At 36.7% G+C, this 27,277-nt stretch overlaps 1 protein-coding gene across 1 annotated transcript; it reads left to right on the top strand.

The window, feature by feature from the left end:
- The first annotated feature begins 13 nt into the window (after positions 1 to 13).
- On the top strand, positions 14 to 27,277 carry LOC121411701 (interferon-related developmental regulator 2-like). Its single transcript, XM_041604530.1, has 11 exons — positions 14 to 206; positions 7,350 to 7,448; positions 10,342 to 10,441; positions 11,634 to 11,758; positions 12,876 to 13,033; positions 15,778 to 15,828; positions 16,359 to 16,537; positions 22,129 to 22,237; positions 24,070 to 24,204; positions 25,065 to 25,283; positions 25,822 to 27,277. Exons 1-11 carry the CDS (start codon positions 176 to 178, stop codon positions 25,900 to 25,902), a joined length of 1,287 nt encoding a protein of 428 aa, XP_041460464.1. The 5' UTR covers positions 14 to 175; the 3' UTR covers positions 25,903 to 27,277.

Raw genomic sequence — 27,277 nt, 5'->3', positions numbered from 1 at the left:
TCGATCGTATTCATTAGGTAAACACAAATATGTACGACGAACGAACAGGAATCTCTTTCTTCTTTTCCCGGTTTGATGCCGAAATTTTTGATAAATACGCAAGAAGTATACATATATCTCCCAAATCCTGAAATTTAGGTTGTTCATATTGTAGTTAATCTTATTTATAGTGACGATGCCGCGGACAAATAAGAAGAAAAAGAAGGGTAAGCTGTCCCATTTTTCATAGTCTTGTCCAATATGCTATTGCACGTGTGTGTGATCGTGAGCGAGTGATGCCGGCCGGCCGGGGCGGCGCGCGGGATCGGGCGGGTGCATGGTCATGATGGTGAACGTGCATGACGTGTGATTGTGTGAATGATATTAATATGACATGTCATTGGAAAACTAGTTGAGAGTGCAGTGAGACTAGCCAGGAGGCACCCCCAATGAAATTGAAAATAGAAACATGGAGAAGGTTCAGAATAAATATATCTATAGCCCTAGGCCTATATATGGGGCTAGACCAAAACAAGCTTCAGTCTCTGTATTTTGCCTTGGTTCCGCTGAACAGCGTTGGCCCCACTCACCATACATCATAGACTGAAGTGGTTGGGGGTCTGTGGCTACAGACAACGTATAGTGAACTAGCGTTTTATAGATCGCGATTTAAAACTGTTTTTTGAGCGAAATTTAATGATGTAAATTCAGGGAAATACAAATAATTTAAGTAATTGCATACCTTGGACCGGATTTATTGATAAAAAAATCCACTGGTAGCGATGCCACATCATTTTTAAATATCTACTGTATACATATGTTGTGACCATTCATTTTGAAGCTTGTGACCTGCTCTTCACAATAAGACTACGTTTTTTTCTTAATATATGCAAATTAGGCAAATATCTAATTAAATATGCACGCATATCATTAAAAATGTCTGCCGCTCATGCGGAATGTGTATTTGCCTTTGTAGTTTCACCCATGCTAGTGATTTTGAGATAATTAACCACCAAAATATGTCAATTGGCCCATTCTTTGATTAAACCAATATATAATATTAAAAAAGAGTGTTTCATATAATTAAATATGCAAATTTAAAATACCATATATCTTTATGTAAATGAGGTTATGATGCAAAGCCAATGATACGCATATTGTAAACATGTATGTTAAAAATATTTCTTTTCAAACTACATGTATGAGGAAATTAACCACCAACAATATGTCAAGTGGCCTATTCCTTGATTAAACTATTATAATATATTAAAATTCAAACAGAATACATGTATTTAAATATGCATATGCAAATGAGATTATGATGCAATATAGTACAATATATGTTACAACATTTTGTTCTTGTGTATGGCATTTCATTACAAATAAATTGGATAATAGTATCATCATCAGTGATATGATGTTCAATTGCAAAAGAACAAATTCATAGAATATTATCTTCTACATGTACAAAAAGTGGTAAATATGCAAATGAGACGATTATGTAATGAACAATTCAAGTGCAGAAGTACTTGTCCAGCTGCATTCATTACCAAATTTATGCTTCTTCATGCTTTGTATACTGTATATTTGTATAATACAACTTGATATTATTTTTTATTAAGTACTAAAATGCAGTTTACATTTTCTTTTGTTTACATGTAAAAGCTCTGTACAATTCAGTTTATGCTTCTAACATTCTTGAAATGAAATACCATTATACTGATTATTATCATTATGCATGAAACTTGCCTGATCCCTGATCAATGAATTGGTCAGTGGTAAAGTATTCCACACACGTATCATCTGCATTTCAAAGATGATCGAATGTTCACTTGTGAAAAGATGTATTCTGTTATACTATTTTTCCCCAAAACAAGTATATTCAACATCGAGAATATTACAAGATCGTCTTTCTGGCCTTCCAAAGTGATTTGGTAAGGTTGGACAAGTAGAGAAGGCTAAAAAAAAAAAAAAATTGGGTCGGGGGCCACGGGCCGGAATGGGGGGAGGGGGGCCAGGGGCCGGTAAGGTTGGACAAGTTAAAGAAAGCTCTCCAAAAAAAAATTGGGTCAGGGGCCATGGACCGGTATGGGGGCCAGGGACCAGTAAGGTTGGACAAGTTAAAGAAAGCTAAAAAAAAAAAATTAGGTCGGGCCACTGGCCGGGATGGGGGAGGGGGGCCAGGGACCAGTAAGGTTGGACAAGTTAAAGAAAAATAAATAAAAAAAAAAAAAAAAATTGGGTCAGGGGCCACGGGCCGTGATGGGGGGAGGGGGACAAGGGGCCAGTAAGATTGGACATGTTAAAGAAAGCTAAAAAAAAAAAAAAAAAAAAAAAAAAAAATGGGTCAGGGGCCCTGGGCCGGGATGGGGCCAGGGACCAGTAAGGTTGGACAAGTTCAAGAAAACTAAAAAAAAAAAAAAAAAAAAAATATTTGGTCAGGGGCCACGGGCCGTGATGGGGGGAGGGGGGCCAGGGGCCGGTAAGGTCGGACATATTAAAGAAAGCTAAAAATAAAAAAGAAATAAAAAATTGGGTCGGGGCCAAGGGGCCGGAATTGGGTGCCAGGGGCCGGTAAGGTTGGACAAGTTAAAGAAAGCTAAAAAAAAAATTGGGCTGGTGGGGGGGGCAGGGGCCTGGATGGGGGGAGGGGCGGGGGCCAGTAACATTTGACGGCTTAAAGGTAGCTAAAAAAAATGGGTCGGGATAGGTAGGGGCCGCCGGGCCGGTGACGTTGGACAAGTACCGATAATGGGTAGCCCTCCCCCCAAAAAAATGGGGTCAGGGGGCAAGGGCCAATAAAGTTTGGGGTCCGTGTTACAGGCCCCCCCCCAAAAAAAAAAAAGAAATAGGGTTGGGACGAGTAATAATGGCAATTATGGGTGAGGGGCGGGTTGCATACATATAGGCCACGCAGGGGCCTGGGGCAAATTATGGAAGGGGTAAACATAGATCTAGACATAATAAATCAGGCAAAAAAAAAAAATGGGGCCTTGGACCACAATCAGGGTTTAAAAGGGCAAGAAAGGTACATCACCATCTGTTACATAATCACCAAAAAACAAACAACCCTACTCAACAGACTATACAGTCTCTGTATTGACCCTGAATTTTCCAGATTGGGGACAGTGCAAGCCCTTATCTTTCCCGCTGGCGGTAATTCGCGGTTTGCTAATTGGTAACAAGTTTGGTATCATTACAAAGCTTAGAATTCAAAGAATCTCATGATGCTGGGAGTTTTTTGGTTTTTTTATGTGTAGGGGTACGATAAAGGGGTCAAATCATTCATGTCATCATCAAATCACCATATCAACAAAATCTCAACAAATCATGATATCAAAATGCAAAAAAAATCAGATTTTTTAGACATAATTTCAGAGCAAAAGTACTAAACTAACGATTCAAATTGCCACAAACGCTGGTGGAAGTCAAAATCTTGTGTGTCACATGATTATGACATGAGCAGTACTTTCCACTTTTGGCTTCTGAGATTCAAAATGGCCGCGCGCATCGTACGATCAGGCAGGTTTCAAGACACATTTCAAGTGCAAAATATCTGGCGATTCTAACCTCAAATCAGAATGTAAAGTGAAAATTTCCTATTTTAATTTAATAATCTTCGGATTTTTGTGGGTCAGAGTGTTACTGAATTAATATTTAAAGACTGGAAAAGAGTTTTCTGAGACCATGTTTTACACAGGGGCAGAGCATACCGATGCGAACGCGCGGCTGGTTTGGCATCGCTACCACTGGATGATTGAGAAATCTGTCATCTAAGCCATTTTCTCCTGACCTGACGGTTTATCTTGCAAGTTGCCATCTTGAATGACGTCATTATCGTTAATGTCTCGATATATCGCGATTATAACTATTATCGTTTGTCTTCGTGAGTGTATCGTATCGTATTATTGCCTTGTAGGTGTGCTGGTGGAATGCAATATCGATATCACATTCGTACATTGTTGACGCCCTCTCTCTGTTCGTTTGTAAATATTTCATAGTTTGGCTGCCATTTTGACCTGTTTTCCTGTGTCGTACCCAACTAAACATCGGTAAAGTATAATTTTCATGCATTTTCATCTATATCGTTTAAAGAATGTTAAAATAGAATAATTCACTATTTTGAATTTGTATTTCTTATATCCTTAGATTGTAACCTCGATGTGTTTTAGAACCTCAAACTTTGGACTCTGGTCGGACAAAGGTGCTGGTGTTATAACAAATGGGAGCCCACACGGACACTTTACCGTCGGTGAATGGGGATTACAGTAAAATGTCAGAAATTGTTGAATAAATCCCCAGAAACGACGGTTATTCCTGTCTAATATGGGGCCAGAGCCAGGGAGTGAAAGTAAAAATTAAAATCAGCCTACATCTGTAGGCGGCCTACACTACCGATTCAAGCTTCAGTTCAACAGAAGGGATCCGAACGCAGCATGTACAAGGAACTTCAACCCCCTGACCCTTGAAATCCCATTCTCAAGAACTAATTACTATAAGAAATCCTTCCCCAATACGGCAATTAGGGATTGCATTGGAATACCCTCCCATATCATGCATATAACCAGCTCACAAACGTTAAATAACAAATTGATAAGTCTCCAGCTCGACTAGGATGGTCTTCTCTTGCCGACCTCTATTCCCTCCAAGTTGAGTGATGTTCAGCTTTTCAACATACCTACCGTGAAACCGTGACTAAGTAAAATATGGCTTTATTCCGTCAAATTTTAGCCGCACTTGTGACTTACATGTAGTTTTATAGAGATTTTAAGTTCAATTTTACTCGCACTGTCATAGACCTGGGCACTTGACAAGCACAATGGCTACGATAATATGCCAACGGCAGTCTGTACTGTACAGGAAGAAGAAGAAGAAATTTAGAGCAGGAAACGGTCAGTGGCAAATTGGGCTTAGACTGTGTACAACTGATTGACCATCTCTGCTCAGCGAATCGGAGACCGTTGATTGGTCAATCGAGCAGATCACGTCATGGCTACGTGGTCGCCAAAATAATTCCTTAGGACTGCGTGCGGAAGTATCGTTGCGATAGACTGTACAAACTCCAAATAACACGGTGCCATATCGATGCTTATTTATAAGATTTTGACGGAAAAGCAAGAAGTAATTGAAATTGGCTTACTTGTGCTGTATCAGTGATAATATGGATCCTCCGAGAATACCTTTCATAATGTAGGATGGTTATTTTTTCCAATTTTGTTCATTTTCTGTAATTTGTGTTTCCTTCAGCTGTTTTACATTTCTGTTCCGTCTAGACATGAGTTCATTTGCATTTCTTTTCAGCACTGCCCTTACAGTCCGAACTTCGGTTATTTGAGTATATAATAAGCCAGTTCGTAGTTCCTGTCTGCGCATTCATGATCAAGAGATTCTATTGATGGTCAGAGGAAGGTCATTTGTACTAAAGTGACATGGTGGTTTAAAATCTAATGAGATAAGCACCAACTTTGATGTCTTGATTATTCATAGATTCTTTTGAATTGTGGTTTTCATTTACATCCACAAAAAACAACAATGCGTCCACACGAACGACTGGTATTTCACAGTTTGCCAAGTACATTGTGCAACATGCTATGATATGCATTCAAAGTAGGAATGCAACAAATACACCTTCATAAAGTGTTCACTGGAGTATTCATTGGTGTGCTATTCTAGTCACCTGGTCTATTCAATTTCTTCATCCTGCTATGGAAGGCAAGCTTACATGATATCTTGCTTTGGAATCTGCCCATCATAATGAAAGAAATGAAAAGTCATTTGACCCAAATTACCCCAGAAGTAACTACAATATATTCAGTTTTCATTCATCCTTCTCCACATTGGATTCTTTTCCTCTGATTCTCTTTAGTCCTCTTCATTCCCTCTGTATTCAGGTGTTCCACTCACTTCATTTCTTACCTTACTCCTTAGTTTCTAATGCCATTATTACATAATCAACCAGACATCTTTTATCACCTTCATGTTATTCCTCATTGGTTTATATCATGAATTGGACTACTACACTTCAGTTGGGTTCTTCTATTTTCTTTGATTTCATTGGTTAAATTTAAGATATAATGTTATGTTACTGTAGCAACAAATTTTGATGTGGGCCAAGGAAAGCCAAAGGTATAAATAGAGAGAGTATTTTAATAACTGATGCACAGATACGACATTACAGATCCAGTCTCTTTGTTTAGTTATTCTCCGTCTTCTGTTCCTGATAATGTAATGTTTGGTGTTAAGTTCTTGAGTTATGCACATTTTAAAACTGATTATTTTATTCTCATCAAGTAGGTGTTTAGTTTTTAACCCTACAACTGGTGGCAGCGCCTTTTAATTAAACCCTTCAATGTCATGAGCAGTGCTAACTGCTCATGAAAAAAATACTTGATGATATTTATTGGCCTATGCAAGTGATTATTAATGAAGAGGGGATAGCCAAAGAGGACATGAAAGAGGCAAGTGGAGTGGAAAGGATGGATACACTGAATTGGCAATGTACATGTAGAGGGATGGGATAAGAGCAATTGCTGCGAGTGAACGATGATTGATGATGGAAATGGATTTGACCATTTATTAAAAAAATGTCCAAATGAGGTCCGGTGATAAAACTTTCCCCACCCCCCCCCCCCAAAAAAATGTGTAATTTTCAATGGCATACATGTAAGCACATGTAGCAGTATGTACTTCTGACCTATGTGTGTTGGTCAAAGAAAAATGCAACAAACTGGCCTGTATTTGAGTTGTAGAGATGTACATGATATTGACACGTTAGACCGCCTACCTACATGTACATGTACTGTACATGTACATTTGTGGGTGTATTATATAGAGGGGATATGCACAATACACCTATTACACTACATGTATACTTCTCAAATTTTAACAAACTACTGTATCTTGGTCGTGATTATTAGTAAAATACAAAATCCTAAATTATGGTCCATACATGTAAGAGAAGTTTTGTTTTGCAGTCATAATATATTCGTAGATTTACTTTTACATGCTATACACATTATAAAGCCAGGAAATTTATCTCACCATGTTTATACAAATCATTCATCCAGGACAGATTTCTATAAGGTCTACATGTACTCTCATCTTTGGGAATCACAACAGATGTTCCTTAATACATCACCAGTGCATGGTCCATATACTAGTAGGTCACAGATTGACATTTTAATCGGTATCATCGGCACTCTACCATATGTTTTCATAACAACCATATAAAGAATTCCATTGACAACTTTGCCATCTCACTTAAAGTGTCCAACTTTTCAGATTCGCAGATTGTGAATGACTGTGAGTTGATGGGATTTTGTTTGAACATTTTTGAGAAATGAAAGGATCTCGTCGTTTTCTTTCACCAGGCGGTGCCAGGGCTGGCGACAGCAGTGAGTGCGATACGGCTGAGGAGACAGCGAGTGTCACCAGCAGTCACATATCAGAACCAGACAGCATCGATGAAGGTAATTATGAATTATAACAAAAATTTTTAAATATTTTTTAATAAAAAAATGGTTAAGCATTTGTTTCATTTTTTTCAGTGACATTTAGTGTTACATGTATGTTCTTTTTTTTATCGATTTGTATATATTGATACATGTATATTTTCTTTGTCATTCAATTTTCTTGTTTTTAGGAGGGGGGGGGGTGGATGTACTTTTTATTATTATTACAGTTCACTCTCATCTCCCTCCTCAAAAAAAATAGATGAAATGCTACAACAGATTGTTTGAAACAATATCTGAATATCAATTGAATAGTCAAGTACTGTGTTGTATTTTTAATTTAACAAGGAACTTTGCCAAGTTCTTTGGATTAGGAATGTGATATTGGAATGGGAAGTTTGTCATCACCATATGTTGCTAAAACAAGACCTTTTCAGAAATGTCAGTTCATACTTTACTTTCCATTTCCACGTTCTCAGGAAGTGTTTTTTTATAAAGGATTTCAAAGGGGAAAATACAAGATTATGGTTTGTGTGATGAATGGGATATTTGATAGTTCTACATTCGATTTAAATGTATTTAATAATGTTATACAAATGATAATTGTTAATATGAGTGCAATGGACTGAATATTTCATTTTTCACTCTTTCACCAAATGAAGTACAGTGTACAAAATGTATTCTGTCTATTGCACAAAAGGAGAAGCATTCATGATTTGTTTTTAAATATGACACCTAAAGATAGATCCTTGTCGTTGGTTATTCATAAATTTGGATGCAAAATTGTATGCAGCAGAGCGAGCATGGCTTGTTGATTGTCGCATACACATGATGCAATCGCGTTTGTTTTATTTTTACTTGCAGGTGTTGGTGGTCTCAACAAACATTACACTGTACATAGACAAAATACACGTAGTATGGATCTAAAATTGCACGAATAATTACATTGTAATTTGTAAAATGGGCTGAATGATTGATTTAAAAACAACCACTCAGATGACAAGGATCTATATGTACTGTATGAAGGTGTCCTAATGATGTATTGTTACTGTTGGCCTAAGTTTTTTCTCCATTCAATATGCACTCTTTATACCATGGTCACATTTGTTCTACGGCGGCCGTACGGCGAGTCGAAAACAGCCGTTTTATTCATTTTTATTCAAACCACATATATTTAGCTGGTACAAAAATGTTAAAACGGCTGTTTTTGACTTGCCGTACGGCCGCCGTAGAACAAATGTGACCATGGTATTAGTCTTCAACTTTCTCCTGATCATTCCTCTATACATGTTCATGTATGTTACATGCACACTTTTTTTCTAAAGTGGAGAAATTTTTGTTTAAATAGTTTAACATTGTAGATAAATGGATGAAAGAAGAACAAGGAAAAAAAACAAACAGCAAAAAATATCTGTATTCTGATACATGTACATGATTTTACCCATTAGTATGGTGTACTAATTGCACTGTGACACAAAATTTTGTGATCAATTACAAATTTAACACAATTGATTAGAACTCCAGTACTTCAAACAAAATACTCGTGCAACAATGAGATACATTGTACATGTAGATAGCCATTGCAAGTTCAGCAGTTGATTGCTATGAAGCTACATGTCTGTTCTGTTGATATATCAAAGTAATATTATGACAGCTGGTAGTGTGCGAAATCTGTAAGAATAGACTAGATCACTTCTGAGCCGCGATAGGAGAGTGTAATGAGAAAGGTCAGAGATCATGATAAGTTCTGCAGCGTAGTGAAGTTTACTCGTGACTAGTAGTGTACAATGTACATTTACATGTACATGTAGGCCTCTGTCATAAATGACGTGTAGGCTGTCACAGTTGACTTGAATACTGATGTCATCTACAGTAAATAAGATTTAATAAATGTACTTAAATGGAGTTACCTTGTTTTTTGATATATTGAAAAAGAACATTACATACAGTTTGGCCTAATTATAAGTCAAAGATTGAATACAAAACACACCCCATTTCATTCCATATTTGGATAAATTTTTAATGCAATGTCAATGAATTTAAAACAAACATACATATAGTATTGTATCAGAGATCAAATCCATGCTAACATTAAATTCTCTGCTGATTACATGGACTGTATATTCAATTTATAATCAAAGCATTTCACTTTATACATAATTGCTCAGAATTTACAGTATTTCAAGTACAATATTTCTTTTGTTTTTATAATGCAAAAGGATGCTTGTAATTTTCATTTTATTAGTGATGGCATTATTACATGTATGTATAGGCAATGCTCTTTGAAATTCCTGGATGAATGAAATTTTTGGCAAAGTACCAAATTCTGAGCGTTGAGTCATGAATGACATTGGCACAGTTGGCTAGGAGAAGTGCACACGTGCTTATACATATGTATTTGAAGGTCTTTATATTTATTAATTTTTTTATGACAGCATGCATACTGTACTTTACAGAACACATTTGGGGGTGAGATGAGGAACATGCATGTTTACATGTATATTGTTCAATATGGAAATGCTTGTAATCTATATGTACATTTACATAATACATATAATGCATGCACATACATGTACATCAACAAGCAGATCAGTATGCCTACATTGTAATTGTAAAAATTAGAATTTGTATTTTTTCACTTTATGAAAATAATTATGGGCCTACATGTAATATCATTTATTAATAGCTTGTTGTACATGTATATCCAGTAGGAAATCTGTCCATTTTATCAGGTCTAAATGTTTCTTTCTTTATACATGTACTTCATGTAGTCTTTTGCTTCCTTTTGTTGCTTCACAGGTTTTTTTTTTTCTAAATCAGTATCAATTTATTCCACTTTACAAATCCAATGTCTGCTTGATTACATGTAAATTAACTTTTTTAAACAATTTTCATTTTCTTTGTGAATCAGTGATTGCTAGCCATGGTTTGGATGATGTTGATGAAAGCAGTGGCCAGGATGCATTTGAAGAGAAGATTAGGGACTTCATCGATGGAACGACACAAAAGAGGTACTCTAACCACCCATCTCCTCCCCCCCTCCCCTCCCCATCTCCATCCCCTCCCCATCTCTATCCCCTTTCCCTTACATGTATATGCTGGTGCAAAATAGGGTCTAACAATATCGGTGCTACAGTTGTACTTAACAGACAGATTCTATTAAAGTGACTGGTTAACATTGGTTTGTCTTTTAAAAAATCTGAGCTAGAAGGTCACACTTGTCACCTGTGTCTGTGATATGTTACAAAAATGAAGTCCAATAAAAATTGCGTTCGAAAATAATTAGTTAGTGCTTCAAAAATTGAAATATAAAGTGACCGGAAACACCATCTTAATTTCATCCCATATACTTATGTGTACTATTTAGGTGTCTATAAGAGGCCTATTTACAAAATCAGGGTTTGCCTTGTAGTCTTAGCTTTTCATTATCAATAATGGTTGTTTTCAGGGTTTATTAGTTCTAATACATGCACTTGTACACATGTTTCATCTTGGTTTGATAATTTTTTAAATCGGCTGCTCACAGGTTAAACAATACCTTTAAGATAAAAGATTTCTGATCCCTAGAAATTCATCTTAACATTGACCTGAATGCCAGACTTTAGAACAACGTTGATTGCATTTTGTTTTCACATCTGCAAGGGGGTGAAGAATGTATGTGGCCCTCTACTCATTGTAGATAAAGTACAAACATGTACATGGACTTTTGCAGTAGGTACATGTATCATTCACAGAGTGACATTTTTGTACAAAAGTAACATATTTTCTGCACATGGACTTCAGAATGTAGCCTTCTAGTCTACAACAACCGGTGTGTTGGCTCAGTCGGTAGAGCGTCCCTCTCACAACCGGGAGGTCGGGGGTTCAAACCCTGGTCGCGTCAGACCAAAAGACGTTAAAAGATGGGAGTTGCTGCTACCCTGTTTGGCGTTCAACGATTAAAGGGATAGAGCCTCGTCGATCTAGCGCTGCACAGTGGCTGCCGGGCCCACGATCAATTGGGCAAAGCAAATTTTCGGAGTATATCATTTCATGTCTATTTCGAACAATAAATTATGGATTTTCATTTCATTTTCATTTACTTGTACATCATTCTAGATTCAAAAGGGGTAATTGAGAGCGATGTTTCCGTACATACATGTAAAACAATAAGCGTTTTAGCATTATTTGTCATACTTTTTTTCTCTCCCGTTTACGTCACAGTGCTGCAGGTCGGAAGCACTGTCTGGAGGGTATCAGAGCAGCTTTCTCAAAGAAATACATCTTTGATTTCGTAGATAATAGAAAGATCACATTAGCAGACTGCATTGAAAGGTGTATAAAGAAAGGTAAGATCATAACCCTGTACAATGAAACCTGTATACAGAGACCACTCAAGTAAAGTAGAGAGTTTGTTAAAGGTCAAGTCCACCCCAGGAAAGTGCTGACTTGAATAGAGAAAAAAATCAAACTAGCATAGCTGAAAATTTCATCAATTTCGGATGTAAAAAAAGTGATATGCACAACTAGGTGAGTCAGTCGATGATGTCCATCACTCACTATTTCTTTAGTTTTGTATTGTTTGAATTATACAATATTTCATTTTTTATAGATTTGACAATAAGGACCAACTTGACTGAACCATATAATATTAAACAAAGCTAATCTTACATGTTCAGGGAGGAATTAATCATTGTATCACTTGACAATGAGGAGAAAATTAGAATATTTCATATAATAAAATACAAAAGAAATAGTGAGTGGATGACGTCATACTCTCCTCATTTGCATACCAGCCAGGATGTGCATATAACTGTTTTGTGAAATGAAGCGAAACTTTAAGATTTCATAACTTTCTTATTTTACATCCGATTTTGATGAAATTTTCAGTGTTATGCTTGTTGGATTTTTCTCTTTTTATTCAAATCAACTTTTTGGCTGGACTTGTCCTTATAATAGCAGGTGGTCTAATATGATGGTTATATTGTTGCAATGGGAATATGAGGCAAGGGAAAAGCAAACTTGTCTTGAATTGACAGATGGGCCTTCTATACAAGTCAAGTGGTTGCTTTAGTAGGTATGTCTCCATGTTCAACCAGGGCCCATGGAGGTGTATAATGGTTTGAAAATTTTGAATATTGCTTGATGCCGTCCAAAGGGGTGAGGGGGCTAAAATAGTTGGTGGTACATGTATAATTTTTTATCTACATGTATTTACTGCAAAATCTGTGATCAATCTCAGTTTCAGTTTGATTTTAATACATCTCAGCCCTGTACAACATGACCTCCAAATACAAAAACTTTCATTGAAATTTCAGAAATGAGGCTTGTGTACACATAGTCATCTTCTCTGAGTTCTTTGAATTTGTACTGAGTTCTTTGAATTTTCAATTTTCTACTGACATCAAAATATGAATAAGGCCCTCTACTAATATTCCATCATTTTGTCTTCTCCGTATCCCTCAGGTAAAGGTGATGAACAGGTCTTAGCCGCTAAACTATTGAACACATTATGGATCCAGCTTGGGGCAGGATTAGAATGTGAGGAAGTGTTTACAGCTCTGAGACCCGTCCTCATGACCAAGGTCCAAGATAAAACCGCTGCACCTGCTGCAAGAGCAAGCGTAAGATATTTTGATTTCAGGAGATATCAGGGTCCCATCTTACAGAGAGTTACGATTGATCCGATCAATCGTAACTCTATGGAAATCCGTCAGTGTCATTATTTTTTCGACAGGAACTTTGCACAATGTCCTTTGTGAACAAAGAGAAGCACTGTGAATTTTCAAGAGAATAATGAATGTATCAATATTCATCATAGTTAGAAAATCTTTGGAATATACATGTATAAAAGACGTTGACGTTGCTGGCCGTCCATTATTGTGATTGATGGGATCAATCGCAATTCTTTGTAAGATGGGCCCTGTTGATTTCCATGTTGGATGCAATGGGTAATTCCAAGTAGAGTGTTGGTGGTGAGAGTGAGAATATGATAACTGGGCCCCATCTTACAAAGATTTACGATTGATCTAATCAGTCATAACTTCATGGAAATCCATCAGTGACATCATTTTTTCAACAGGAACTTTGCACAATGTCCTTTGTGAACAAAGAGAAGCACTGTGAATTTTTAAGAGAATAATGAATGTATCAATATTCATCATAGGTAGAAAATCTTTTGAATATACATGTATAAAAGACGTTGACGTTGCTGGCCGTCCATAATTGTGATTGATTGGATCAATCGCAACTCTTTTTGTAAGACGGCGCCCTGTTGATTTCCATGTTGGATGCAATGGGTAATTCCAAGTAGAGTGTTGGTGAAAGTATTGGTGGTGAGAATACGATACCAGCTATCGATAGCTCATGACGTCACCCATCTGCCCAATCATTTCAACTTCCCACAAAAAGTCTCAATGATGAAGAGAACTTTGCAATAAGATTGAGTTGTTCAGAATACAAAGAATGCACTGTCTGTCTGTATTAAAATCAAAAAGAAGCTCATGAATTAATGAAATGGGGGATGTGTATGGATTGGCTTATACATGTACATGTTTGTAATCTCTTGAGAGCACTGTGGTCGGACATGTTTTCTTTCTAATGGCTTATAGAGTCTCTTCCTTTGCATAGTTTAGATTGATACATGTATGAACCAGTCTCATCTTTCATTAGATGAGGCCCTCATACATATGTAAACCTATAACAGGCAACATTTTCATCAGCATGTTTTGCAGATGCATGCTTATCATCACTGTTTAGTCAAGGAATGTATCGTAATAAAAATATAGTCATTTTAGTATGAACTGTAGTAGTTTAGTTTGTACTTTGCAGGAACATTGAACATTGTACCTGATGAATGAATTGAGGAAGTAAGAAAAAGTAACATTTTGTACATGTATTTGGATGTTTCCAGTATGGATGGCATATATACAGTGCGTATCAAAAAAAAGTTTACACTTAGAAAAAATCCTGTAAAATTATATATTTGTAATATCCTGATGATTTTTCCACATTTTAGCATTGGTACAGATCCATTTAAGCAAATGACGATATAACTGTCGAAAAATATTTCCCGCTTGAGTGAGCACCACTTACTTTTGAAAAGTTGGTGAAAAATGATTTGCGCAGAACTTTGAAATAGTTATGCGAATAAAAGTAGACCTTAATCATGAAGAACACGTGGAATTTAGCTAGTAAAATTGATTTGAAGATATCTTTTACCTTTTTAAACTTGTTTCCTTGCCAAAAACACTTCGAAGAGTGCATTGCGCCCCACCCCACTCCCCCACACACCGAGTCCATCGTGACGATATTTGCTTTACACTGAGCTGTGATTTACATGAAATGGCTTAGGCTTGATTTTCATATTGTTAATCATTGCCAAGCTTGGGAAAAGTGTGGAGAAACAAGTATTAAATGAAAAATGAAATGTAAAGCCACTTTAAATGATAAAAACTTAGTGAAAAGTGCTGGAGATGGCTGATATAAACTTTTGTTCAGATTCAGTTATGTCCTCAGATCCAGCTGGCACAAAAAGGGTAAAGGTTGTGCTTACTAAGTGTTAAAATTTCAAATTTGGGCGGCAAAATTGTTACAAAATGCTTGAATGTATCTGTTTTATTTCAATTGGCTAAAAGTGCTAGGGAAATTTATGAGAAATGCTTCGCAGGGTAAGTTTGATTTCGCCCTTTCCCCTTGACACAGCGTGAAAACAAGCATTTCTGCGCAAACAGATTTCTGCGAGCTTTACAAAAATGGACAGTGCTCACTCAAGTGTAACATTCTGTCAAAACTTTTACTTTCATTTGATAGATGAGACCCAAACCCATAATTATATGTGAAAAAATTACCCACATGTTGCATATTTTTGAATTCCCAGGGCTTTTTCAAAGTGTAAACTTTTTTTGATACGCACTATATATGTAATATTGTTAGTAACCTATGTCTAAACCTATATGCTGTCGCTGAGATTATCACTAAATATTTTTTTACTGCACAATATTATAAATTAGTTTGTGAACTTCTATGTACATATTAATATCTGACCCCTCTTGGACTTCAATGTGCAGAAAAAAAATCAAGTTATGAATATTGTTTACTGTAATGGCGTGTTTTTCTTCAGCAAGAAATAGACTCATGTTGTGCTGCACTCAACCCAGGTGAGGTGAATGGGTACCACTACCCAGTAGGATTCATCCCTTGAAATACATTGAGTGCTGGAAGACTGCTTGAGCTTAAGCTTGGGTAATAATAATAACAATGCACATTGGAACAGGTTATTTATAGATAAAGGACGCAATATTAATGCCTATTATTGTAATTGTAAGGTACGTTCTGATCACAATATCTCTTATATTTTCTTTTTCAGTGTGCTACTGCTTTAGGACTTGGAACATTTGTAGCAGCTGCAGAGTTTGAGGTATGTATAGACCTAGAAGTTGTACATGTACTTCTCATTACATAAATCGTTAACGACAACTGTTATTCACATCCTTGCTATCAACGCTCATTGCCATGGTAATGTTATTCAACAGTCAACAATAATGACTGTTTCCTAGAGACGTACATTTAAGTTAATTTTGCCACCATGGAAGGATTGATTTGATTACTGCTGGGCCTAGTTTCCACAATGGCCAAGTGACCAGAATAGTAAGTGCTTTTATGAAAACGGGTCCCTGGTCGACTGATAAATTTGCATGAGCTGGATCATTCTGCCATTTGTATTTTATCACGGTTTTTATGAAAGAACTTCAGTGTGTATCAGGGGAAAAAAAGTTCTCCGGGGCTTGGGCGATTTTTTCCCCCCTCAATGCTCAAAAGGGCCCTGGAAAAATTCCTATCCATTGCAATGTGTTAAAGCTAATTGGATGTTGCAGACTACGCAGTAAGTCGGAAAAAGCAGCCCCCGCAAATATGTTTGTTTATTTTTATGTTTTTTTATTCATTCAGACTGTATGCAGCTGCATGAATGCTCTTGAGGACATCTTTAGCGCTTCATACCTGAAAGGTGACGGGACTAGTCCTACCCATAAACCTGGTATATCTACCCTACACACGGCAGCACTCAATGGCTGGATGCTACTACTGTCTATAACACCTCCTTCTAGGATACGAGTAATAGTTGAAACGTAAGTTGGTGTTACCTATGCTATCGCCTTGACGATATCATGGATATTTATGACGAAAGCCCCTCCAGACTATTTCAAATGTTCAGAAAAATGATCAGGGCCACATTTTGAATAATATGGCTACAATAAAATTTCCTTCGAAATATAAGCATAAAGCATAAACAATTCATATAGTAATATTGTATCAGATTTCCAAAATAAAAATAAGTAAATGATGACTTGCACTTCAACTTGCATATCTATTTGACAACGAAGAGTGACCTTGACATGCTTCAAGGTCATATCAATTACTATACTGAATGTCATGAAATGCACTAATTATGTACCTAGAATTCATCTTCTCTGTAAAACAACTTAACTACAAATAAATTGAATACGACTTTAGGAAGGGTCTATGTTGACTTTCATTTGTTAACATAATAAAAAAAAATTCATCACGTGCCCGGAGGCGCCAAATTCGAGTATTTTGCCTATATACAACTACGCCACATATGACTGTACGCTAATTACGTTATGCATAGATGGTTTACAAGGATACATTTCATGTGAACTAATTCATTCGGCCTCAAACTTTGACACATGAATTTCTATACTTAAAAACCATATTTAACCTTGCCACTTGGCTTAAATGATAACATAGCTAATAAACTTTAAGATAAACAAATAATACGCCATTGGCCTCGTATCATGAAATTAAAGCACATTAAACAGCAGCTATGGAAAAGCAACATGTTTCCCATGACCAGACATAATAGCAATACGCCCTCAATAGGTAAATTTTATCATTGATTTACAAGATGAAACAAAGAAAGTCATCATAACAAATGGAGAAATTACAAAAACTTCATCCCGCACACAACAGAGAACATGATTAGGACTCCACACTTGGTCATCATATATTCACTCCAGGGGTATTGTTTAGAAATTGGAAGAGAGTTTGGCGACAAGGGAACAGTCATGGTCCACTTCCTCATCAATTGATATTCTCTTGACATGTTCTCCTGCCTTTGTTATGTATGTAATACTGACTGGAAGTTCCACTCTGCAATCAAATTGTACCGACTCCTTATATATTGAGTTTCCAGATTCTAAGATTGCTTCAACTGGAAACCCGCTCTCGACGTCCCTGAGTCCAACATTGATGCCCCTTAGTTCCTTTGACTCCAATGCTTCTATTACACTGCTACCTGTGGAGTTTAATCTTTTTCCGTCTTAAAGGAGCATGGTTATTGATTTATTTATTCATGTTTTATTTAACATAATCAATAAAAACAGTGGAGGGTTGTCCGGTTCAGTAAAAAAACAGTTTTACAATGGAGCCCTTCTTGAATAAAAAGAAACATAACATCAGCAAAACAAATGCAGAACAAATACATGGTAAATGAATAAAAAACAAAATCAATATAATGAAATACATGTAGATAACATAATCAAAATTGAAAACAAAAACATAAAACACTCTATCACAGCATTCCACTTTCTCTGTTGCCGCATCTTGTAAACCATGATTTGTATCTACATAATGTACCATACCAAAGTCCTGAACACATTTATCCCTTCTCGATATTTTATGAAGGCGATTCCAGGGATAACTTAGAAGAAAATCTTGCGAAGTACAATGTGTGTGAGAAATTGGAGAGGGTTTGTGACGCTTCAGACATCTACCTCAGTGGTGATTATATGTTTTTGATAAAGATTTTGGATGGTTCAGCTGTACTTAGTCCAACATCTCAAAGGGGTTGGAATTTCTACCATGAATGTGAAAAGGAAGACAAAGCACAGGTAGCAGGAAGTGGACTCAGGACTGATCGACCAAGCCAACTTGACAGGAAGCACCCTGAATCCCTCCTCCCTTGCATCCCATTAAGCAATATCATATTTGATCCCATGCATGGCTTCACACGAATAGTGGAGAAGCTTCTCATTCTTGAAGTAGAAAAGATCATCTATGAGAGTAACAAAAATGAGCAGAAAACTGGGGCTGGATCCAAAAAAGTTCTTCTCGAGAACTTGGTAACAAATATCAATAATAGAGGTGTTAGACGGGGACATTTCCAAATTCATTTGGATAAATCAGGCAATCCAGAGCCCATCTCCCTCAACAAAAGTCATGCTCTCAGTGTTGTAGGAATGGTAAAAAAAGATGAAATACAGGATTATCCCCATGTTCTACACAATGTCGTGCCCAAGCGAAATTTGCCTATGGAGACTCAAAAGAAAGTGAAAGAATACTTTGATCAGCCTGAAATTACTGAATATGATCTGGCAGCACAAATATATGATACAATTTTCTTAATGTATAGTATTTTGAAGGAGGAACCTCAACCCATTCTTCTAGATGGCAAATTGGAAGGTTCGCTCAAACCTGAAGATTACGGCTGGGGATATAGTGAGCAAACCAAGTTGCAGTACAAAGATCATGCAGAGCGCTTTTACAAATTGTTTTGTGTGCGCTTTACTTGGCAAAGCCTCACTCCATATATGATGAAGTTCATTGACTACTCATATCACTTCATGAACCACTTGCCATTTCCACTAAACCGTTTTCTGACGGAGGGTGGCGAACACATTAATTACATTCACAGTAGTTTACTATTTCAAGCATACAACAAGGCATGGGGGTAAGACTAAAGTTGATCCCCAACTAACCTTCCTCATAGCAATGTACAGAAAACTTTCGTATGAGATCAAGAAGGGAGATGCAGCTGAAGAATTCACACTCTATGCAAAGAAGCATGTGTCTGCTTGCAAGATACAAGCATTGTTCAGGGGCCATTCTGTAAGGAAACCTTTGAAAGAAAAGAGATGGCGTCTAAAGCCAAAAAATGAAGATGAGCTCAGAACACATGATGCTGTTTTGTAAGATTTACACTCTCATACTTTCAGAACCATGGACGCCCCTTCCTCCTTTATAGTTAAACACCTCTTATAATCGGGATTGCTCTCTCTTTTGTGCTGATCCTTTTGCCTCTGCGACACAAATCATAGGGTGGTGATTAATTCGTCTATGGCTGGATGCTAGTACTGTCTATAACACCTCCTAGGATATGAGTAATAGTAGAAATGTAAGTTGATGTTATCCATACTATCGCCTTGACGTTATGGTTATTTATGACGAAAGCACCTCCCGACTGTCTTCACCATTTGAAATGTTCAGAAACATGATCAGGGCCACATTATGAGTACTATGGCTACAATAAAATGTCCTCGGACACTAATAAGTGAATTTGGTTGAAATCTCATGGAGATCATGATTAGGCCTCCACTCTTGGTCATCATATATTCTCTCCAAGGGTATTGTTTAGAAATTGGAAGAGAATTTGGCGACAGTGTGCCCAAGTGGACAGTCCTGGACCACAGAGGTGGGCCGTCTCCACTCCAATTCTGGCTGCACACCCGTCCATTCAAATAAATATTTTACTGGAGTAAACTGAACTTTTAATGAAATTTCTCTTCCTCATCAATTGATATTCTATTGACATGTTCTCCTGCCTTTGTAGTGTATGTACATATATTACTGACTTTAAGTTCCACTCTGAAATCAAATCCTACCGAATCATCCTCAATATATATCAAGTTTCCAGATTCCAGCATTGCTTCCACTGGGTAGCCACTTTCGTTGTCCCTGAGTCCAACATTGATGCCCCTTAGTTCTCGTGATTTTGATGCTTCTATTTTACTGTTAGCTGTTGAATTTAGTCTCCTTCCATCTTTAAGGATTCATGTTTTATTTAACATAATTGATAGAAACAGTGGAGGGTAGTCCGGTTCAGTTTAAAAAAAATGTTCTACAGCGGAGCCCTCCACAAATAATAAGAAACATAAACATGATAAAACAAATACATGGTAAATGAATACGTAACAGATAATTAATATAATGAAATAGATAACATTAATCAAAATTAATATCAAACTTGGAAACGTGAACAAACGCAGAAATCACTCTATCATCGCATTCCGCTTTCTCTGTTGCCACGTCTCCCCACAACACAACCTTCCTCTTTTTTAGTGAAACACCTCTTATAATCGGGAGAGCTGCTTCACTCTCCAACCTCTGTTATATCTTCAGAGAGACTCAATCTCCTCTTGCCGTGATCCTTCACCTCTGCGACATAAATTATGGGGGGGGGGGGGTGATAAATTTGCCGATCACCTCGTCATTTACAACAAAATCAGCCACATTTGTCATGACCCAATTTTCCACATTGTTCTGAAAACCCCCCATAAATATCCTTTAATTTGTTTCCAGTTTTACATAGCTCGGTTGGGATCCATTGGGATTGTTATTCTCTTGGCTATGGTTTACTTTAAACATTGGTTAACTTAAACTGCTCCTGTTTAACAAAGAAATTAATACCAGCTGCCAACTAATCATGTAAAAATTATTTTGATCTTACGTTGAAAAATTGTCTACAAAATTGATTGTTTTCCGAAAAATGGGATAATGGGAGCAGACAATTCTTTTCAATGATTTCTGTAGTATATCGTAATTGTTTCAATATTTAATTTCAATTCAATTTGAATTCACCAACCAACCTTTAAAAAATAACTATTACATAAAAATCTGCCATGAAATACAAATACATGGTGTTTAAAGAGAAATTCCAGTAGTTGCAGTTAACACTGATTTCATGAGAAAGTCTGTAAAACAAGGCTTAATTGCAAGTATATCATCGAGGATCTAGATCTGGTAGTTACATTAACTGGACTTTGTGAAATCTTGAAATCTACGCTGAAAAATGTTCACACCGAAAATCCCCAACACAGATAAGCGCACGTGGGACAATGTATAATTATTGCTCAGGGCGTCGGGCCCGACGCCCTACCCGAATCCCGTGCTTATTTGCTGATTTCTCAGCAATTACACAATTTCTTCCAGAATCCTTTGGCACATGTGTTTTATTTATACAAACAGACACTTTAGTGGTCATTTCACTGGATTCTGTACGAACTCATTTTGATATCGTTACCAAAACTAGCATTTACCTTTAAAAAATGGGGGGATACCCTTAATAAGCACAGTGCTTGTGAGCAGGGTCCCAACATACACTATAAATTTGAGGTTAACATTGTTATACAAATTATACATTATAACATTATAATTCAAATTATACAAATTATACATTATAACATTATGATACAAATTACACATTAAAAATACATTTGTAACAATAGACACGCACCCACATGTATGTATACACATAAATTAGAGAGAGAAACGGAAAGAGAGGGGAGACAGTGTAGATGGAAGAGGTAGAAAGAAAGGAGTCATAATAAGTACCATTTCACAATAAAAGAACTAATAAAGGTGTTTGTATGTCTAAATAAGTATTATGCGCCAAATAATTGTGATTTGGCACTATCTCTATACTTTTCCTTGCTAGATTTCAAGCAAGTACCCACCATGTAGGCTAATCCATATTGGCAGTTTTTTACATACTCAAATTTTTAGCTTGATTTCAATATTCACCGATGTCAATTCATCAGGATTTTAAATTTGAAATTAAACAAAAATCATTAAACAAGTCATTGTTCGCTGTTACTAACCGAGTTTGGCTTTATTCTTTTGCCTTTTTTCCGATTTCAAATAGACATTTACCAAAGCTTCCAGATCTATTGTCTAGTGAGGATGTCAATTTAAGAATAGTAGCCGGGGAAGCTATAGCTATGCTATATGAACTAGCTAGAGAAGATGATGAGGTAGGTATTTTCAGTCGTCTAGTGCCGAATGATGTTAGAACCCTCGGGGACAGTGATTTTCCGTTTTACCAGTAAATGAAACGGAAATTCTTTGTGGTTCTTATACTTTTCATGTCCAAATTCATGGAATTCACCTTTGCAAAATGGATTTCAGGTTTTTGCTGTGTACATTTTCAGTGACAAAATGGAATTGCCATTTTTAGATCAAGTTGAAACGGAATTACAGATTTTCAAAAACGGAAGAGACCATTTTGAAAACGGAAAATCGCTGTCTCTAAACCCTAAATAGACTGGGCTATTTCGACGCGTAAGAAGACTGGGGGGGGGGGGGGGGCTGATTCAGCCCCCCCTTATGATCTCGGCCGTCGATCGCGCGATTGCGACGAAAATTGGCACACGTGTCACCCATGGCATTATCTACAAAACTATAACATCAAATTCTGCAAAAAATCTCATGTCTCATTAATTATGCTAATTTATGCGTAAAATAATAAGTTTGCTCTAATTAATAAAATAATGCCCCTGAAATGCTAATTTTTGTTTCACATGCACTAGATAGGCATCTGATCAAATTGATTAAAAAAATTCAAAATCTCATTTATTTTCTTATGTATTCTATTGTTTTCTAAATTTCTTATGTATTTTTCTACTTTTTGTTTTTAATTGTTTTTTCAATGGAAATTGTCGGGGACTTTATTTTGACCATAAACAAGATAAAATTAATTGATTTTAAGCAGTAAAAGGAAAAATAATGATACATTTATGAATTTTGGTTAAGCACACTATTTGCATTGGATTTGTACACAAATACACGTTTTTGAGTAATTTTGGGTCTGCATGCACTTAGGAAATGCTGCGTAATTTTGGAACCGTGTACCCGGGGGTCACAATTTTGGTCTCAAAAGTTGCGCGAGACTTGAAAGTAAAAAGTCAGCGAGCGACGCGGTCAAAAAATTTCGCGCGGCGGATTTATCGAGAAAAAATGTCGAGGGGGGGCTGAATCAGCCCCCCCCCCAGTCTTTTTAGGGTTAACCCTATTCAGGATTCCGATTGCATCAGTATCAGATCATGATGAATGGACAAATTTTATTCATTCCTTTGAAAAAAAATGCAAATTATTTATGATTTATGAACAAAAGATCCTGGTGGTTTTAGCTCTTTGTAATTTACACATAAACTTCACATACTATTGGAAATCTGCTCTCATGCAAATGAGATGCTCAATTTGTTAATGGGAGTGAAATTTCATATATAACCATCATCAATTTTTGACAAATCTAGGTCCTTGCATTGAATTTTTATTAAGGAGAGAATTTTGAATATACAAAAACTGGATTTCAACTGAAGTCCATGGGAAATCAAAGTGATCAGCACCCAAGAACGAGTCACCAGTTATTTGTAAAGTTGCGTTCAAATTTGAATAAGTTTGTGAAACAGTCCCCAGGATATAAATATGGAATGGTTTTCTTGTTTGGTCGCATTCAAGATTGTAGGAAGTACAGTGGCATAGCAGTCTGGTCATGACTTTTTTTTTGTATGTGTACCTTTATAAAGCAAACTTGTTGATATCCTTAGAAAAGTGCATGGCAATGTATCGTCTACCAGTTTTGAGATGATAGTAATTTTTAAAAGTTCATTCTTCCAATAGTGATATGATTTTTAATGCGCAAAATAAATGTAATTTTTTTCTCTCATAATAATAATAATATAGGATTTGTATAGCGCATGTATCCACCTTGCTCGGTGCTCAAGATGCTCCTGTATTACCCTGCTATATGTCTGCCGATTCCATTGCGCACAGCTTTTTGAGGAATTACTTTATTTTCTTGTAGGAATTTGAAGGTGATGATATAGATGATCTTGCAATGAAGTTAAGAAATCTAGCCACAGACAGCAACAAGCATAGAGCCAAGAAAGATCTGAGGCATCAACGGTCTAGTTTTAGAGACATCATACAGACTATAGAGGTAAGCATCACATCTTGCTTCTCTTCTCGGTGAAAGAATGTTTTCTCTCAATTAGTTCTTTTGGTTGGTTTCCTCAAATTAATGTTAATTCAAAAATAATTATTTGAAGTATTGATGGAACACTCCTAAATCATAGATGCTAAAAAGAAAGCTGACGTCATCTACAAGGTTTTATGGCGGTTGTGAAATAACTTACTCTCAATTCCAAGTCAGTTTTAAGAGTCTGGTCTCCGCAATAAGACATGCTTTAATCGGTAAATTGCCAATTTGTCTATTTCCAACTTCTTTGTTGCCAATTGTCATGAACGGCATTTGACAATACATTTTATATTTTCTTGAAAGCATCGTGCAGACCTGCCAACCAGTACGTTTTAGGCGTATTTAGTACGTTTTTGCAACCAAAATACGGCAGTACGTTTTTTCTTTAAATTTTTTTTTTTTTTACAAAATCGTAATTCATTGAGAAAAACCATTTCTATATGTCTCTATTTCATAAAAGTACACAAATGTGATTAATAGATCACTGTAATTTCAGGTAACTTGTTATTTTTTTTCAATCATTTTGTTAAAACCAGGGTGAAGATATACACATGTTTCAATGTGTTTTTTTCATCTGCAAGAGAAGTGCGCATTTTTAGCTTGCATGCAGCTTGAGCGCCGCGATGAGCGAGTGCCCCAAGCATTTTATTTTGAAATACACTTTTTTTGGAAAAAATACAGTTTTTTTATCACAGAATACAGTTTTTCATTCCCAGAGGTTGGCAGGTCTGATCCTACCTAGTAACCTCTCTCCTCTCCATCACCCTCCACCGAATGTCCCACTCAACCGGTACTAACTAACCCTTTGCTTTCCTCCACAGAACGGTGAATCCCCACAGGAGCTTGTCAAGTTTGGGGTAGAATGTTTAGAGATAGATTCATGGGTGAGAAAGAGGCAGTATTCTATCATCAGGGAGTCTTTAGGCTCAGGTACAAACACACATCTGCAGGAAAACCCGTTACTCAGGGATATATTTGGACTTGGGGCTCCCCTCGTTATTGGGCCAGGGGGCCACAAAAAAGCATCAAAGTCAGAGAGGGTAAGTTCTCTCATGTCCAATTTGTAATTCGTTTGTGTATTTTTCTTTCTTTCTTTATTCATTTATTTATTTAGTTAGTTAGTCAATTAGTCAGTCAGTCAGTTAGTTAGTTAGTTACTTAGTTATTTATTTATTATACATCCATTCATCTATGTATTGATTTGTTTATTTCTCTTTTTAGAGTTATTAATTTACTCGTTCAAATATATGTCAGTGTATTATTTTCTTTCTATTTATTCATTTATATTTTGAACTAATGATATATTGATTGATTGATAAGGTTATGAATTCATCAGTCACTTCTGTATTGAATTTGAAACATCTTACATCTATCTTCGAAAATATTGAGGTGACTAATTATTATCCTTTCTTTTTGGGGGGATTAAGTTTATGCTTTGGTATTAATTGTATAATTGTGCTGATTGTGACTTTTTCACCTATTCAGTAGGGTTCAGTACGTAACTATATGAATGACGTATTTAGGAAGCAACAAATAAACATCTGTTTTCCCCCCTCTTTCTTGCTCTCCCTCTTACAGCACCATTTTAACTCGGCTGCATTCAAGGCTCGCACCAAAGTCAGAAGCAAGCAACGGGACAAGCGTGTAGCAATATACTGAAATCAATTGTAGTTACGATTTTATTATCCTAGCTTTATATATTATTCTGTATTTCTTAGAAATGTTATGGCCTCGGATGCCGCATTGACTGGCCTCATAGCCCCTCTCATATGCCTTGGATATTTTTGATTTTCCCATGCAAGCTGTGATATCAAAATGTGCCCTGTAGAAAAGCTGCCTTGCACTAAGGCCTGAAGTTTATACCCCAATCTCGCCCAGCTATGGCTTGGTCGGTTTTGATAACCACAATGGTACAACAAAATGACAGTGTGGTCTATGTCATAATGATAATAATAATAATAGTCAGTTCTTGTATAGCGAATAACACATTATGAACCATGTCTCTATGCGCTTTCAAAGGACTTGGATATTATTACCCTGGCTGTAGCTGAAGCAGCTTTTACGCACTCGGTATTTCAAGAAATAAATTTCTGCCAGGTACCCATTCACCTCACCTGGATTGAGTGCAGCACAATGTAGATTAATTCCTTGCTGAAGGAAACTATGCCATGGCTGGGATTTGAACCCACGTCCCTCTTTTTTAAAGTCCGGAGACTAATCCACCGGGCCACAATGCTCCAAGCAAGGTCAGGGTCTTGATCATGTTGGGTCAAGGGATTCAGTGTTGTGGGCCAAATCCTGGGGAACTAAAAAGTAGCCTGTGATTTTCACAGATAACTGCTATGAACTACTGAAATCCTTGTATCTGATTGGCTCAGAATGAGTTAGCTTTGTGAAACGCTCCCCTGTTGCACAACCGGTCTTAATCCTCTCTTGGTCCCTATTTTCTACAAACTTCTACTGTGTCTGAGGGTGCATTTCGTCTCCTTTATGTGTGAACGTTTTATCAACATTATTGTCCGAATAGTTGTCAGATCTGACAACTCTCCTGATGGTAACTGTCAGTTAAAACCGGATTAAAAAGATGGAATAGACCTAAACTTCCAAGTTACCTCCTGTAATGAGACATCAATGCAATTTAATTTGGATTTGAATTCAGAGCTGTGCATTTTCTATGTAACGTACAAATTTTAGCCGGGGGAGGGGGGGTAACAGAAAGAGGTCTATACAATTATTATTTTGTTATTAATCATATCTGTTAATACATGGTTTTCCATAGACTTACAGGATCACTTTGTTGTACAAATGATTGAAATCCTTTGTGTTACAGTCTCCATTTACACGGTCACCTTTTAAGGCAAAACTGCTCCTGGAATACCATTAATAACAAATGCTAAACATGGTATAAGTCGGTTATTGCATCATGACCAATATTATGTGATTTCAGTGGGTGAGAACACTAGCTGCCAACTAGACTATCTTTGTAGGTCTGATATGTGTGGTGAGCCCTCTACTGGTGAAATCTCCCTAACAA

The sequence above is a fragment of the Lytechinus variegatus genome, chromosome 3 (genome assembly GCF_018143015.1).
Source record: "Lytechinus variegatus isolate NC3 chromosome 3, Lvar_3.0, whole genome shotgun sequence".
Classification (NCBI taxonomy): Eukaryota; Metazoa; Echinodermata; class Echinoidea; order Temnopleuroida; family Toxopneustidae; genus Lytechinus; species Lytechinus variegatus.
The sequence above is the reverse complement of the archived record's forward strand: the minus strand, read 5'-3'. Positions and strand labels throughout refer to the sequence as shown.

Bases quoted from the DNA above. Each gene is read 5' to 3' on its own strand.
- LOC121411701 (XM_041604530.1), top strand. From the start codon at position 176: ATGCCGCGGACAAATAAGAAGAAAAAGAAGG. The intron at 11,759-12,875 runs GTAAGATCATAA...CGTATCCCTCAG, and splicing joins TGAAAGGTGTATAAAGAAAG to GTAAAGGTGATGAACAGGTC. The intron at 16,538-22,128 runs GTAAGTTGGTGT...GATTTCAAATAG, and splicing joins ATACGAGTAATAGTTGAAAC to ACATTTACCAAAGCTTCCAG.